The 16,254-nt window shown below is 40.3% G+C and overlaps 3 protein-coding genes across 5 annotated transcripts; 1 reads left to right on the top strand and 2 right to left on the bottom strand.

The window, feature by feature from the left end:
• Window positions 1-1,318: 1,318 nt before the first annotated feature.
• LOC104968039 (uncharacterized) lies at window positions 1,319-3,511 on the bottom strand. Of its 2 annotated transcripts, none has more exons than XM_010797587.1 (5): window positions 3,243-3,511; window positions 2,923-2,978; window positions 2,720-2,788; window positions 2,392-2,484; window positions 1,319-2,294 (listed from the first exon to the last, which is right to left on the bottom strand). In XM_010797587.1, the coding sequence occupies exons 2-5, from the start codon at window positions 2,971-2,973 to the stop codon at window positions 1,641-1,643; spliced, it is 867 nt and encodes a 288-aa protein (XP_010795889.1). In that variant the 5' UTR covers window positions 2,974-2,978; window positions 3,243-3,511; the 3' UTR covers window positions 1,319-1,640. The 2 variants fall into 2 exon arrangements, with proteins under 2 accessions (XP_010795889.1, XP_010795888.1); XM_010797586.1 differs by having other exon boundaries at window positions 2,720-2,791; window positions 3,243-3,486.
• Window positions 3,512-3,826: 315 nt separating this feature from the next.
• Window positions 3,827-10,043, top strand: wdr20a (WD repeat domain 20a). The gene is made up of 4 exons (XM_010797584.1): window positions 3,827-4,142; window positions 5,979-6,161; window positions 6,511-7,875; window positions 8,971-10,043. The coding sequence occupies exons 1-4, from the start codon at window positions 3,879-3,881 to the stop codon at window positions 9,022-9,024; spliced, it is 1,866 nt and encodes a 621-aa protein (XP_010795886.1). The 5' UTR covers window positions 3,827-3,878; the 3' UTR covers window positions 9,025-10,043.
• A 59-nt stretch (window positions 10,044-10,102) lies between these two features.
• Window positions 10,103-16,237, bottom strand: LOC104968037 (MAPK/MAK/MRK overlapping kinase). 2 transcript variants are annotated; one of them, XM_010797582.1, is made up of 12 exons: window positions 15,888-16,237; window positions 14,509-14,623; window positions 14,096-14,185; window positions 13,934-14,004; window positions 13,736-13,814; window positions 13,591-13,639; window positions 13,325-13,503; window positions 12,986-13,087; window positions 12,689-12,862; window positions 12,398-12,557; window positions 11,912-12,109; window positions 10,103-11,796 (listed from the first exon to the last, which is right to left on the bottom strand). In XM_010797582.1, exons 1-12 carry the CDS (start codon window positions 16,144-16,146, stop codon window positions 11,719-11,721), a joined length of 1,554 nt encoding a protein of 517 aa, XP_010795884.1. In that variant the 5' UTR covers window positions 16,147-16,237; the 3' UTR covers window positions 10,103-11,718. The 2 variants fall into 2 exon arrangements, with proteins under 2 accessions (XP_010795884.1, XP_010795885.1); XM_010797583.1 differs by lacking the exon at window positions 15,888-16,237 and adding an exon at window positions 15,477-15,644.
• Between the last annotated feature and the right edge of the window lie 17 nt (window positions 16,238-16,254).

Genomic DNA, 16,254 nt, shown 5'->3' with positions numbered 1-16,254 from the left:
AAAAGATTGTCCCACTCTTGACCTAACAATCAACATTGGCCCCTCTGTTGTTTCCCCGACTCAGACGGCAAGGAATCTGGGTGTGACCCTAGATAACAAACTGTCCTTCACTGCAAACATCGCTGCAACAACACGCTGCTGCAGATACACGCTTTACAACATCAGGAGGATACGTCCCCAGCTGACCCAGAAACAGCGCAGGTTCTGGTCCAGGCTCTCGTCATCTCACGCCTAGACTACTGCAACTCCCTCCTGGCTGGTCTACCTGCATGTGCCATCCGACCTCTGCAGCTCATCCAGAATGCAGCTGCTCGTCTGGTCTTCAACCTTCCTAAATTCTCCCACACCACGCCGCTCCTCCGCTCCCTTCACTGGCTTCCGGTAACTGCTAGAATCCACTTCAAGACACTGGTACTTGCGTACCATTCTGCGAATGGATCTGGCCCTTCCTACATCCAGGACATGTTTAAACCGTACACCCCAGCACGTGCACTTCGCTCTGCATCGGCCAAACAGCTCGCTGCACCCGTACTGCGAGGGGGACATAAGTTCCCATCAGCAAAAACACGTGGGTTTGCTATCCTGGCTCCAAAATGGTGGAATGAGCTCCCCATTGAAATCAGGACAGCAGATAGCTTGCACATCTTCCGGGGGAGACTGAAAACTCATCTCTTTCGACTCCACTTCGAGCAATAGAATTATTAACAAAGCACTTATATACTAATAAAGGACTGGCTTATCTAAAGCCAGTTGAGTAGCACTTGAAATGTTTTAGCTCTATGAAACCTGATGTACTTATATGATTCTGTTTTCTTCAAAATTGTATTTTGTTGGTCGAACGCACTTATTGTAAGTTGCTTTGGATAAAAGCGTCAGCTAAATGCAATGTAATGTAATGTAATGGATGAACTTGTCTTTGCTCAAGAAAAGGTAGATAAAAGGAGAGAAAACTTTACCATTGGAAAATACAAAGAAGACTGAAACAAACCTTAAGTTATGAGATTTAGGATCTAACATGCGGCAAAACAAATCACACTATCAAGACTAAACTATATTCAGTTTTTCATTTGTGCCTATCTAAAAACTAAACAGAAATGGCTTCAAAGCAATGATTGAAACTAGTGAATACTTGTGAAATATTTGATATCATTGAGATACATTTTTAGAAAATCAAACTTCAGCTTGTCATTTCACACTTAATTTTAATTAGGGCACCACTAGTTAAAGTTCAGTGGAGCTTTGGTTGCTGAATGCCACTTTTTAGCAGTAAATATTTTTTAAGCTTTTGTGCGGGAAAACAACAAATACATTTTAGGTCTTTTTCACAGAACTTATTTTTTCTTTAATTGGTCTATGGAAGAAATACAGTACATGTATTGCCAGTGCATAGGTTATTCTTCAGTCCATAATGGAGACTGACGTTACAATGGTAATTCTCCCAACAAAAAGAATGACCGCCTAAGAACAATCAACACATTATGTGACAGATTTCACACACTCAAAATAACTGGAGATAGAAATATAAATCCTCTGATCTTTTTACATGAGTAAACAAAGTGCATTGCCAAGTAACTATTTATAGTCTTTCATTCTACCTTAACTTGTTTAAGGCACTGATATGACTGCAGTACTTCAGTGTGTCAGTCCATGGTAAGATGGCTCGAACATGTTTCAGATGCAGATTCCCTTTCTTCCTGTTGGTCCTCCATGTTGACAACACACTGCTTCTTTCTTTGCCCCAGCTCAACCACTTCTGCTCCAGGGAAACCCAGCTTTCTCTTGTAAAGCGACCTGAGGTTACAGGGGCAGGGGGAGCTCTCAGAGGAGAGATCTGTCGCCTGGGACAAACTCACTTCTGCTGGGGTTACAGGTGCAGGTATGTGAGGCGTGGAATATCTAGTAGCATGAAAGCCGGAATCATCTAGTTGACAGTGCAAAGCTACATCCATGGTTTGGGATTGCATTGTTGAATCTTCGGCCATTTGCTCTGAAAGAGCTCTACCACCATCCCCGTCTCTGTGTGAGGTCAAAATGTAATCATCACACATCTCAGAGTCACTCCCACATTTCATCTGGACATTGTTGTCTGATACAGCATATCTCATGCCATGTTTCTCCACATCCCTTAGGGAAACAGAAGCAGGATGATTGAGGATAAACCTTCTGCTCCTGCCCGAGAACCGACTGCCTCCTCCTCCACCTTTTCCCTGCTGCTTGAATCGCCTGCAGGAGACACCCCCATTGATGTTTGGCTCATCAGAATCCTCAGAGCTCCCATCATATGGGTCCAAAAACTGCAATCAAACATGCATTTATTCATAAACAAATAGGACAGCAGCATGGCCTTGTAGTAGCAGCTATACTTTAATTGAATCAAGGGGGAATGCTTACCAAAGAGCAACAGCCATACCTTCCTGCAGGCTTTTGAGTTAATGGCAATGTCCGCCGAAAAGTCAAACTCTCTGGTGTGATGCTCACACAACCCTGCTCAACAAGAAAGTCATTGTTTTTTGCCCTAACAAAACATGTTTTTATTTTTAAAATCAAGAAAACTCGATGCTTTTTGGAGAACATTCCATTTCTGTACAATAAACTAAATTAGACTCCATTTTAAAATAAAATTCATTGCGGAAAATATCCGAAAATTTGGTAACTTGGCCTAATATATTCTAAAGCTTATCCAAGTGGTTATTGTGAATATTGTGAAGTAAAGTATTACCATAGTGCTGGTGTCCGACAACCTTGGACTGATCTCGGAGTCAGAATCAGAGCTGGACACTTTACACATCTCCTGACAAAAAACAGAGGTCACTCAAGTCTACATTTATGTCAATGTAAGACAGCAGTAGCTATAATGATTTTTGATTTAACTACTGAAAAATAGGCCAGAGCACTCTCAAAATGGTGATGGCTAAGTTGTACCATGTATTTGTAGGCAAGCTGGTCCATGTTGTTGGGCACATGTCTCTCCATTTGATCTAATTGGGGAGACAAATGTGAATTTGTAAGAGCAATATTGCATTTAACCACATTCAAAGGTCCACAAAAGTTAATACCGGTAGCCTACTCTTATTTCATTGTTTTAGAAATAAAAGAATCCCAGCATGCAGTGCCAAATCATGTACAAGAAGAAAGTAAAAACAATATGGAATGAATAACGTTAGCATGCACTTCGTATTACAAAATACAACTTAAGTATGATGAGTTTTAATTCTGCAAAAGAATAAACAAAATATTTATACCTGAAAATGACAGTTGACGTCTTCTTTTTTGGCACTTGTAGTTCTTCTACCATGATAGATTAAAACACGTAAAATATGTCTTTGTTGTTTGTAACGAGAAGATGGCTGATTAATTGACCAGCAGAGTAGCAGGTGTCTTTGATATGGCGCATGCAGCAATGTGCTCCCAAATTCAGGTCATTACAAGATTCTAACAAAATAATATTTCCGGTGATTTATCGCTCTCCAAATTAAGTCAGCTATCTTTCTGCTGTATAACAGACCAAAAATGCCGATATATTAACTTTAAATGGGTCCCTGTTAAGAGTAAACCACCCTTCAGTCTGTTTTTATATTTTTTTCACCAAATATATAGATCTAAAGAGTTCCCGACCCAAAAACGTGTGCAAGAAAGTTACTCCACGTTGGTTTAGTTGAACAACACATTTTTTATTTAAAAATAAAATATCAAATGTAAAGTTAGTGTACTGTTGCAGAACAATTTAATTCTGATTAATTATAAAGCTGTGGCAACTTGGTTATTAAATATCTTCAGTCTACAGTCCTCCACCAGTTCCCCGCTGAACCGTTGGGGGAACGGGTGAGTCGGAATGCCCGCTCCCTGTGCGTAAGATCCGGCCTAGGGGAAAGAGATGAATGTTAAATTCAAAGATGGCGGCGGAGGGAGGAGGGAAGGAGATGAACGAAATTAAAACTCAGTTCACAACTCGGGAAGGTGTCTACAAGCTCCTCACTCACTCCGAATACAGCCGTCCCAACAGGGTGCCTTTCAACTCACAGGGCTCCAACCCAGTCAAGGTCTCTTTCGTTAACGTCAACGATCAGTCGGGAAACGGCGACAGGATCTGTTTCAATGTGGGCCGTGAGCTCTACTTCTACATCTACAAAGGCGTAAGAAAGGTAGCGCGTCAACCCGGGATACTGCATGTTGAAAAGCTTCATTTCTGGCCTAGCTGTTGCTGAAATATGGACTTTTGTGGGCTTTATTAAATAACTCTGACAGGTGCTTGACTTTCAAATTAGCATGCAGCTTGTTAGCTTGAAGCTAATCTGAAGCTAGCCAACGTAATTTAGCTAACGTTAGCAGCAGCTACTCCCGAGGCCAGGGGCTAAATTCCGTGAACAGTCCGGGAATCTGTTTTGGTTTTAGTTGGATGGTATTATAAGTGGGATTTGATAACGATCAGTCGGTTAAAGTGGAGCTTTTGATTTAAGTTATCAGGGTTAGCATCTCTGGTATAGTTTGTGGTGACAGTTATTGCGTTGACACCCATAACACCTGTCGACGACTTTTGTCATGTGTCGACAAATCAAAAATAATGTCGATTCAGTTTTAGGACATTCATTCAGCTAGCAGGCTAAGCGTTGCAGTCAGCCTCTGACTAATGGCACTGACTCAGCTTTTAGCTCGGGGATGTGTCATGAAACTAGGCTGACTTTCTCTGCTTGTAGGGGAATGCTAACGTTAGCTAGTTAATGTAGTTGTGACTGTTATTGTTGAGTGTACAGTGTGGTAGTAATCTGTATTTGTTAGGTTTAAACATCTCTCGAAGCTCTGTATGGTGATGGTTTCCCCTGACAAATACTGCTAGTTGTTAAACAGAAGGTGGAGGACTAGTGGAAATCACATAATTGTTCACTTTCAGTATTTTAACATAAGTTTATTATTATTAGTATATTACAATACTAACAATCTCAAAGCACTCCTGTATTTTGCCAATAACCTTAGATCAAGTGGTTTAGCTAACAGCTGACTTGACATCACAGATTGACAGGAATCAGCTGATTTCTAACTTGTGTCGAAAAGGAATGTGTCATGGCCTTTTTTTAATTATTCACAGCGACATGCGCTTGTCATGTGTGCCATTATTTCACTGTAAATCAGCATTTAGCTGAAGGCTAAACTACCAGAAGTTGGAACAATCACACATTATTGTACAGCTGCAGCAGATACATTTAGGCAACAAATAGTAAGATGTATAAACAATGTATAAATAAGCAGCTTTTTTTTTCTTCCTGTAATGTATATCCATGACCTTCAAAGTATTCCTTAGCACTGTTGACATGGCATGTTTATGTACCCTTTTTGCTGATAATGTGAATAATCAAAGCACTTTCTAAAAGCATTGGCATTTTTTTTAGGTGAGAGAGAAACACTCAATGTCACATCCACCAGTAATGGAATATAATGACTCGGTGGTTTTCGAATGTTCCACTCTTCCACCTAGTGTGCAATGTAAATCATTAATAAATAAAACTGGTTGTGTGCAGTATATGCCCAAGGTGTTTTGTTCATTGCAGTAGAATAATGTTTCCTGATATTCATAACAAAGTGTACATCATACAGTGTGATTGCTAACATCTATCCAAATACAGAGAACAGTTAATCAGTGACCAAAAAAGGTTCGGTTTGACCTTTTTAAAAATGGATGAGTTCAGATGTCATTCATCTTAAACTTCGTTGCAGGAACCTTTTATCTAACAAGAGTGTAATCAGATGTACCGGGTTAAAATAATTAACTTTGTCCCTTCAGTTCCTTTTTTAAATTCTATTTTCTGTGTTTTGAGATGAAGCACAGGTAGAAAAAGTATAAATCCAAACTTTTCTCCACTGGTATGTTTTCTGACAGTTTGACAACAATAGCCTTTGTCATACAACAAAGCCCATAGACTAATTTTAGATGGTTTTCAAAGTTACTGCTCTAACTTCATGTCATGCACACTTTCTTTCTTCAGGCTGCTGACCTGAGCAAGCCCATAGACAAGCGCATCTACAAGGGAACGCAGCCCACCTGTCATGACTTCAACCACCTCACAGCCACAGCAGAGAGTGTGTCCTTGCTGGTGGGTTTCTCAGCAGGACAGGTACAGCTTATTGACCCCATCAAGAAGGAGACAAGCAAGCTCTTCAATGAAGAGGTAAGCATCTGATGGACAGAGGTTACATTATTTAGTTAGTTTAGTTATTTGAGTTGTGTGGAAAATGTTTCCCTAAATAGATGAACAAAAAGTATCCTTGAAGTACACTCTTCAGTCTTCCTATGACAATTTATTGTTGTGAATGACAAAAAGTGTAATGTGTTCAAATATTTCCCAAAGATTTTATGTACTTTTTATTACTTTTTGTATTTTCTGTTCCCCAAAATTGTCACACTTTCAACATGTTTGATTGATTGCTGATACTGTGCTGACATTATTTGCTTTCCTCTCCCCTTCTCTTTTTTCCCCCATCTGCCTCTCAAACTCAACCATCGCTCCCTCCTGTCAGAGACTAATAGACAAGACCAGAGTAACATGCGTGAAGTGGGTGCCAGGCTCTGAGAGCCTGTTTCTGGTCTCCCATTCCAGTGGGAATATGTATCTATACAATGTGGAGCATACTTGTGGCACCACGGCACCACACTATCAGGTGCTTAAACAGGGAGAGAACTACTCTGTACACACATGTAAGAGTAAATCCACGCGGAACCCTCTCCTTAAATGGGCAGTGGGGGAGGGGGCTCTAAATGAGTTTGCCTTCTCTCCGGATGGGAAGTTCCTAGGCTGTGTTAGCCAAGACGGCTTCCTACGAGTCTTCAACTTTGATGCGGTGGAGCTTCATGGCACCATGAAGAGCTACTTTGGTGGCTTGTTGTGTGTGTGCTGGAGCCCTGATGGAAAGTACATAGTTGCAGGCGGAGAGGACGATTTAGTGACTGTGTGGTCGTTTTTGGACTGCAGAGTCATCGCCCGAGGTCATGGGCACAAGTCGTGGGTCAGTGTGGTGGCGTTTGACCATTACACCACCAGCGTGGAAGAGAGTGACCCGATGGAGTTCAGTGGCAGCGATGAGGACTTCCAGGATCAGATGATCCACTTCGGACGAGACCGGGCCAACAGTACGCAGTCTCGACTCTCCAAGCGCAACTCGACGGACAGCCGGCCTGTTAGCGTCACGTACCGGTTTGGCTCAGTGGGCCAGGACACTCAGCTGTGCCTATGGGACCTCACTGAGGACATCCTTTTCCCCCATCTTCCACTCTCACGGACACGGACACACACTAACGTGATGAATGCTACCAGCCCCCCTGCGGGTGCTACAATAATCGCTAACGCCTCTAGTAACACTACTAATGGAAACAACAGTGGTGCCAATACTCCTGGCATTAACTCCCTCTCCACTACATTACCACGCTCCAACAGCCTACCCCATTCAGCCGGCACCACCACAACAACAACAACAACAACGACAACAACGACAAACAACACCAACAAAGCCAGCAGTGGTGGCGGCATCGGGAGTGGTATAATGGACAGTGCCATTGCTACAGGTGTGAGTAAATTTGCCACGCTGTCACTCCATGATCGGAAGGAACGCCACCACGAGAAGGACCACAAACGCAACCACAGCATGGGCCACATCAGCAGCAAGAGCAGTGACAAGCTCAACCTGCTCACAAAAACCAAAACAGACCCTGCTAAGACTCTGGGCACTCTGCTGTGCCCGCGCATGGAGGATGTGCCCCTCCTCGAGCCCCTCATCTGTAAAAAGATAGCACACGAGAGACTGACTGTACTCATATTTTTAGAGGACTGTTTAGTGACTGCTTGTCAGGAAGGATTTATTTGCACATGGGCGAGGCCAGGCAAAGTGGTAAGTTCTTTTTAATCTAGGAAATGTGAAGTGTCTTTCCATCATAAGCTGTGCTAAAATCGGTTGGTGGGCTGTAATAAAAAAAAATCAAGACAAAAAAAATACATTTTCTGATAAGCATAAAATAAAAGTATGGACATTTGGAAATACCATTTTTATCTTTTATAGTCAGATTGTCACTCTCTTCAGGCAGGCAAGTAACATATCACTTTTTAAAAATGTAAATCTGCTTTCCAATTTAAAAACCTATTACGTTTCAGATATAACCACTGCTATGGAAATATTAGTCTGGTTATATAATGCATTCTGATTTACTGTGTAGACCTGTGAGGGGACTTTAATCCATATGAAGTGTGTTCATTGGTTCATCCTAATCATCCCACAACGCAAAGCAGCATAGCCAAGAAGTTATCTGCATACACGCTCGCATTTTAGCTTTATGCAAATGGCTCTGTATGCGCCACAAGAATCTCTGCAGTGCCTCGCATGCTTACAGCTTAATGTGTATACACCATTGTATACTTCCCTGTTGTCTGGGTTTTTGAGAGACCTTGCCAGAAAAAGGCACATGACGGTATGGATCTGGAACGTACACACGGCTAGTTTGTCCATTTAGATTGTTTCTACATTAACAGTCTAATAAGTAAAAACAAGAACATTAGTGTCCTGTGAAAATTGAACAAATTTGATCCCGGAAAACTTTGGTAGAAGTTATACATTCTGAATAATACTATGTTATAAAAGTATGATACTTAACAGTTTGGCAAGCTTGCCCTGTGTAAATTAAAAAGACAACAATTCCCTTGAAGGTCAGATCAAGAGGTTTTTTAATAAAAAAAAGCCTTTGGAAATTGACCTGGTCATTTATATAAGAAGTGCCTTGCTCAAGCAAACCTGTTAAAAGACACCGTTAGTTTTGCACTGTATACTCTTCTCCACTTTGACTGCTGCACACAGGCTTTGAGTTAAATGCAGGGGACTGGGGTATGGAAGGAAGAAGCTAGAGGATCATTTTTATTGAGCTATTTGTTGCTTGTTTTTTGCTTCAGTATGTGAACTTTCCCAATGCAAATCTCCTTGTTTTCCTTTTTCCAGGGTTTATTGTCATCCCAAAACCAAGCCAGCTCTCCCAGTGGAACAGTAGTATAGCCACAATATTTCTGCTGCTAAAGAAACCTGCAACCCAGAGTCTGATGCTGCTCTTCACCCTGCAAGCATTGCAAGTTTTCCTTTTCTTTGAAATCCCCCCCCTGATTTTGTTAATGGCTTTTTCTATTTTTTTTGTTTATCACCCACTTGACCTAGTGGAGGAATGAAGCAAGAAAATGTGTGGTGGTGCAATTGTGGACTTGATGCGATCATGTACCATTGTTCTCTAGTCTTGAGTTTTAGGTTTTAACACATTTTATTTAGGTTTTTTAAAAATCTTTCTTTCATGTCAAATCTCATCAGACTGTCCCCTATGGCTCTGAGAGATGCAAACCAGATAATTATGGCTTGAGATTAAAGTGATAGTTCATTTAATTTTCATAATGGATCTTTTTTTTTTAACCTTGTACTGTAGCCCAATCCCTACTCAGGGTTACAAGAACCAGACATTTCGTGCGGGAGCATACGAAAATGTTGCATCCATCCACATTGACCCATCCCTTCTGTCTTTTCTCAAGTAGAATCTTCCCATCAAGGACTTTGCACTGATTTTGTTATTTTGTTGTTTGTTTTTATAACTACTCTAATGGAACAAAAAAGAAGGGTTGAGGACTGCCTTGTCGCACTCGGTGTTAACATCCTCAGTCTTGAAATCTGAATCTATAAAGTTGGATGCTGCAATCATAGTCTTTTTAAAGAAAACAAATTATTTGCACTTAAATTAGTTTAGTAGAAGAAGGTGGCTTTACTTTTTTGGGTGTGCTCACAGATGGCTAATAACAGTAGGTGAAGAAAAATCATAAAAAAAGAACTATTAAAACCTTTCTATCTATTGAGCATTTATTTTAATATTATTTCAGATTCAAATCTGCTCTGTATCATAATGTGTATATTGTAATTAATTGATTTGTTGGGGGCCTAAGCAAACTACCATTATTCCAGTGGAAGTTTTCTCATTGATAGTTATATTTCTAAAGCCTAAAGTATACATATTAATAATATTAAAATAATCTTGAATACATTGTTTTCTGTTCCTTTTTTGTTCACCCATGTGTGCTGTGTTTACACAACAAAACTGTAATGTTTGAAAATTGTTTTTATTGTCAAAATGCCCAAGCAGCTGTCAGGTCTGGAAGTCTCTGAAGCTGAGACGAGTGAATCTCAGAAAGACTTGATGCGAGCTCGCCTTATGCCTCATTTACAGAATATCACTGTGAATGAAACATGGAGTTTAAATCCTCCGTTTTTTTTTTTAAAGAAATGTCCCAAAAGCTACATGAATAATTTAGGAAAAAGAACTTCCAACAAGGATTCTTGCCTTTTTCACACTACTGCAGTATTCATGTACTTGTATATGTGTGTATGATAACCAGCTATTGATAATGCTAAGAAGATTTCAACACACTAACTTTAGGCTAGCTGTGAAGCAAATATATTTTTGAAGTTGATAGAAGTTTACATTTCACACTTTCTTATATATTATTAAAAAAAAGATTCTCACCATTTTTTTTCTCTTAACATTTTTGATTAAGATTGAGTTGTAAACTAAGACAATTAAGTATATGTATTGTGGTTTAATGACGACATACAAATGACGGCAAACTTCTTTACTCTGGTTATACATCACAATAACCAACAAAGTGCAGACTGAGTCCCAGTCCATTGTACTGAGCTCACAGCTCTAAATAACATGTTTATAGCCACACTGCTTCAGTGAAGGTTCTGGCTGAGTTACATTCTAAACTAAACTGAAAAAAAAATTCTGAACTTTCTTAAGTCCATATAAAATACAGATGTCTTCACATACATAGGTGATGCAAAGGGCGAATAGTTTGTTTTCAGTTGTTCCAAGTCTGCTTTGTGACCCACGGCAGGCTTTTATTTACATTAGTTTTGATTAAGTGATGTGCCTTTTTAATATACAATACTGTTGCTAAGGATAAATGTGAAGCACTTAAAGTGAATGGTTTTCCCTTTAACCTTTTGCACAGGAAGACTGTTGCCCTAACATCAGTTAATTCGGAGGAGTTTATTCACAGCTATTAAGAAAGAAACACTCACAAGTATACAGTGCCTATAAAAAAGGTATTCAACCCTGCGCTTGGAGTTTTTCCTATTTATTGCTTTACCACTTTGAATCACAGCTGATTAATAAGTCACTGTGTAGTGTTTGATCAAAGTCCTGGCACAAATTCCAGATTGGATTTAGGTGTGGACTCACTCTGCACATTAACATACTGCAGCGTAGTTTTCAAATGTTCCCATATTCTATCCGAGGATCTGGTCAAATCTTTCAAACAGCAAGCGGTCTATGTTTTTCAAATTGCTTAGCTTGTGTAATAAGATCATAAGAAAAAATATGTTTTAACACTTGTAAACATGTAACCACTTACCAGTTCAGGTAACACTGAGGTCATGACAAAACGACAGTATTGACCTCTAATATTGTTTGTGAAGATATCACACTGAACTTCTTACAGTGGGGGTTGAACGCTTTAATGTAGCTATCCTAGCTGCTATGACGACAGGCTTGGCGGTCTTTGTTGCATCGTCTTGTGAAACATGTTTGTTTTCTTTCCAGATATCAACATCAGGCCTGTTCAAACATTGTCCTCTCAACGATGTGTTTGACAGTACTGATCCGTCCTGTTTAAAGAGGCAAATTTGAATAAAACGTTGGAAGTGTTTTGGCTCTCAGCAGCCTCCATGTTTCCTATCCAGAGGTGGAATGCAGTAGGTCTTGAAAGCAGCACGATGCGACTCATCCCTGGGCTGTGGAGAAAGGAAATGTAGCGTGAATGCCAAATAAAACTGAAAGAACTACCAAGGTACATTAAATGACTGTAATGTAAAAAGCCTGATATCTGTGCAGCACTCCTGTGTTCACCTTGGACAACCTCGTCTGGCACTTTTTAGATGGGATGGTTGGCAGTGTGCCTCTGTGGGTGACGGTAAACGCAGGCAGAGTGGAGACAGGGAAAGACATCTGTGGTCCTGGTACCACCATGTTGAGCTTGGGCAGCTCTGCAGGGTAATGAGGGATGTTCCGTCGGATGAGAGGCTCTGCTACATGCTTCATGTTGTGCTGGAGAGGGTGGAAGTATCGCATGAAAACAAAGCAGTTTTATTCATATTTCTGATAACTTACATTAGTCGAAATTAATCGACAAATGCATCATTTGTCATTAACTGGTCATTTTTGGCTTTCCCCTTGGCTATTTTGCTTACATAACATGGTCTTTATTGTTAGAAAAGTAGAGAAGGAAACATTCAAATCCACATTTTTACTGTATATATATATATTTTTTAATACAGGTTTGCCATTTGCTGTCAGAATCAATTGAAGGGTCTCTCTCCCTAAACTCTGACTTACGCTTATCAAAGGGGTTTGCCTTGTGTGTCTTCCCCTCAGCTGTTTGCCAAGTCTGGTTGGACGCCAGATGTGATCTAAGGAGTTGTACGTCCCACTACTGTCTAGTTCATCCATAGTCCCAGAAACTCTGTGAAGCGTCTCGGCTTTCTTCTCTGCCAGCCTGGGGAAAAAATTGAGCAAGGAAGACTTCTATTACAAGTGTCAGGACATGAGCATTTAAAAGTATTCTGTCTCCGATTTGAAACGTTGTCATCTTAAGGTGATGAAATAATTCTAATTTGCATGGTTTACCTGATTTCCCTAAAGTATGTGTGCCGCAGGGCTGTTTCTGCAGTGATGCGTTCATCAGAGTCATATGCGAGCATCTGATAGAGAAGTGACAAAGCTGGAGCCGGGCAGTGAGGGAGTAACCGTGAGATACCGCTGCCTTTTTTAGGAGGGAAGTTGAATTGCATAGTTCGAGACCTGCCAGAAATAAAGAAAGCATGATAAGCTTTTTGTTTATTAAGCAAATCAAGGTGTGTGTCTGCACCTCCTGTAACAATGACACACACCCTTCAAATTACACATTTAAAGAGGAACACCTACTGCTTTAACTTCTGGAGGATACTTTCTTCCGGTGTCCCCAACACGTCATGGATCTTGGCAACCTGGTCCAACTCATTGGTTCCAGGGAAGAGAGGATTCAAGCTGAAACACGCAGGTATCTGATTGTCACAACCAAACTATTTACATAGCATTTGTTTGATATTTGTTTGTGCTAGTGGCTGCAGACAGGCTCAATCTATTAGAATGTGAACAACTAAAGGCAGACATTGATAACATTGTCGAGTATAATCTTATGAGTGTTCCTATTCTGTCTTTTTGACTCTCAAACTGTTGTCCTAGGCATTAGAGAAATGCCCTTCCCCTGCAGTGATAGGCTACCTCATGATCTCATAGAAGACACAACCAGCGCTCCACATGTCCATCTTCAAGCCGTAGTAGCCGTCAGTGAGGAGGCACTCTGGGGCTCTGTACCAGCGTGTGGAGATGTACTCGGTGTGGGGGGGCTTGGAGTAAACACTGCGACACGAGCCAAAGTCGCCGAGCTTCAGACCATTTTGCTGCAATTGTAAAAAGCATTTTTTATGATAAAAACATAGAATACCACTGCTATGTTTACGTAAAGCAAAAATAAAACTGTATCTTACTTTGATGAGAATGTTTTCTGGCTTCACATCTCTGTGAAATATCCCACAGCTTGGGAAAAAAAGGAAGATGGGAAAAACAATTTAAAAACAGTTACTAGCGTTTTAATTAACAACATTACATGAACTGAAGCTTTTTCATAACTACCTGTGTATATGTTCAAGTGACTTGCAAAGCTGGTACATGTAGTTCTTTATTGTATTGTCAGGCAGTGGCATTTTTCTCCCTGTAAGGAATGAATAACTCATATGAGCCAAAAATCCATACATAGTTTACAGAAATACTTGTGTTCAACTTCAAGTTTCCATTTTGTGATTTTTTATATGCTCCTCCTTGCAGACATACCTTGAATTAACTCATAGATGTTCATCTCCATCAGCTCACAAATCAAAGACACAGTTCCAGTTTCTTTGTCACTGAAAAATAGCATTAGATGAATATGACATGCAGCATGAAATATGCCTGAGGCAATACACTAACACAATCTACACCACTTAGTATACTCACAAAATCAGCTCATGTAGCTGGATGATATTTGCATGTGGGCTCAGTCTCTTCATTGCCTGGACTTCCCGCAGGTTATTGGCCTGCTCCAGACTTGATGACAGTGAAGATATGGCATATAAGTGTACATACAGTAAATTGCTGTTATTTGTGTAGTACAATTACATATGTGCTGTTTATTGGCATTGTAACACACAAGAGGATGGAACCGATTTAAAGGGCACAGTTTGTGATAACAGCCAACTCACATTTCACGATGCCTATTGTTACCTCATAGTACAAGGTCAAAGACGGATAAGCTGACATCTAAAAGAATACTTAAGGCGAAGGGGTTGTCAAGCTGATGACTCCAGTTACAAGTGTCCATACACAACAGGGTATTGTTAAAGGACACCTTTTTGTTGCAGAGTACATACCTGTTAATTGTCTGCTTCATGGTTTTACATGCGTAGAACTTCCCATCTTTCAGGCTCTGAGTTTTCACCACCTCGGAAAATGTCCCCTCCCCGATTTTCTTGATTGTTTTGTAGCCTGCAAGAGAATAGAAATAAGAATAGACACTTAAAGAAAACATTGTCTTTATATTCTACATTATATTTATGGGGAAAATGGTTTCTTTAATCTTCTGAAGTTTGACTAATCCTCTAATCACTTCAGAAGTACATTCAATGAAGGGTCATTCTGTCACAAATAATTAGATAGATACAAGACAGTCTACTCTAGAAGTATGCAGATATATTCCTTAAGTAAAAATAGCAGTACAAATACACTGTTAAAAGTATTGCATTAAAAATAATTTGTCAAGCACAGGTACACAATCATACACATTTACTTAAAGGACAACATGTGGAAATATAAAGTAGCATAACATTAATCTAAATCTAAAAGTACCTGAGCATAATGTATTCAGTTACAACCCAACAATACACAACATGCAACAACTAATCATCTGCAACTCAGTTATCATATGTCTGCTAAAGCCCCCGGTTACATTTAACTTAATTCAAACAAAACCATAACATCTGAATCTAATGTTCAGTTGAAGGTAACAGTTATACTGGCTTATGTTCCATAAACAATTGAAAAATCACAATCATTATTGTTTAAAGATGATTGTCCCTCAAACTAAACGCAAACTAATTGAACTGTACAACAACTGAAAAAAACAACTGGAATTCAGTCATTGACCTTTGACCATTGAAAGGTAAGGTCAGGTACCTAAAACATCACGTCCACAGTGGTCAACATTTTCGGAAACATCTACTGAAAAAAACTAGAAACTAAGCGTAAAACAAAAACATAGGTTCTCTTTGTGAAGAGGACCCTCAACGACCTGTCAGACCTGTCATCCCGCTGCTCAGCCGTTAGGTATCTCACCACTTACAATTCATTCCTTTGTGTCTTATCCGCCACATGTAAGTCGATTATCCCTAACATACGTATCCGGACAGAACATGTCAACGTAAAGGTTGAAAATTATTGTTTTCCTGCGCATCGAGGTGACAAAAGAACACGAAGCTCGCATTACGGGTACTAGCCTAGCCCCGCTAGCAAGCCCTGTTAGCTGACCGTCGCCTTGGTAACGGAGCACGCCTTCGCCCTCCACTCTGACCTGAGGAGGAAACTGGAAACGGTTTGCCTGTTTCTAGCGGTACCGTTTAAAATATCCAGAATTAAAGAAACAACACACTATATCCTCCCGAGCATGACAAAAAATACCAGTCGAGCTTTGTCTTGCTTCAGGCCCACTTTTTTAAACCACGGTGTTTATATCAACCCTAATTCACCTCCTTACCTTTTTTCCAGAGATGGTTGGTGGCCGTAACCCCGTGTATCTTCTGCTTAGGCTGGGGGTTATTGTTCTGCAAGTCGACCACATTTCCCCAGTCGATGTTAGGTGGTGTTCTGCGTGCATTTCGAAGGCTTGCCCTGTTTTTCAGGCCAATAAGCCAGTTTGAGTAGTGCATCATTAGAATTGCACTTTTATTGCTAAAGAGCCTACCATTAGTTTTGTAATAACGAGTCCCTACAAAAGCATCACAGGTCAACTGCATTCATGTCAAAGCATAACGTTACCAGGCACCAGTTCACCCCGTACACAATCAATGCATTCTATTCTCCCTCGTCTACTGTGTGGGGGAAAAGGCGTGGACCTGCTTATT

This window comes from Notothenia coriiceps, unplaced genomic scaffold (assembly GCF_000735185.1).
Source record: "Notothenia coriiceps isolate Sejong01 unplaced genomic scaffold, NC01 NC01_scaffold00038201, whole genome shotgun sequence".
NCBI lineage: Eukaryota > Metazoa > Chordata > Actinopteri > Perciformes > Nototheniidae > Notothenia > Notothenia coriiceps.
This window is presented reverse-complemented; position numbering and strand designations above follow the sequence as displayed.

Excerpts from the sequence above, each read along its gene's own strand:
- LOC104968039 (XM_010797586.1), bottom strand. The coding sequence starts at position 2,973 with ATGGAGAGACATGTGCCCAACAACATGGACCAGCTTGCCTACAAATAC. Across the intron at positions 2,485-2,719 it reads TGTCGGACACCAGCACTATG|GGTTGTGTGAGCATCACACC; the intron begins GTAATACTTTAC and ends CTTGTTGAGCAG. Across the intron at positions 2,295-2,391 it reads GGTATGGCTGTTGCTCTTTG|TTTTTGGACCCATATGATGG; the intron begins GTAAGCATTCCC and ends GTTTGATTGCAG.
- wdr20a (XM_010797584.1), top strand. The coding sequence starts at position 3,879 with ATGTTAAATTCAAAGATGGCGGCGGAGGGAGGAGGGAAGGAGATGAAC. Across the intron at positions 6,162-6,510 it reads GCAAGCTCTTCAATGAAGAG|AGACTAATAGACAAGACCAG; the intron begins GTAAGCATCTGA and ends CCCTCCTGTCAG. Across the intron at positions 7,876-8,970 it reads GGGCGAGGCCAGGCAAAGTG|GGTTTATTGTCATCCCAAAA; the intron begins GTAAGTTCTTTT and ends TCCTTTTTCCAG.
- LOC104968037 (XM_010797582.1), bottom strand. The coding sequence starts at position 16,146 with ATGCAGTTGACCTGTGATGCTTTTGTAGGGACTCGTTATTACAAAACT. Across the intron at positions 13,504-13,590 it reads CAGAAAACATTCTCATCAAA|CAAAATGGTCTGAAGCTCGG; the intron begins GTAAGATACAGT and ends TTACAATTGCAG. Across the intron at positions 11,797-11,911 it reads GCCAGACGAGGTTGTCCAAG|CCCAGGGATGAGTCGCATCG; the intron begins GTGAACACAGGA and ends CTTTCTCCACAG.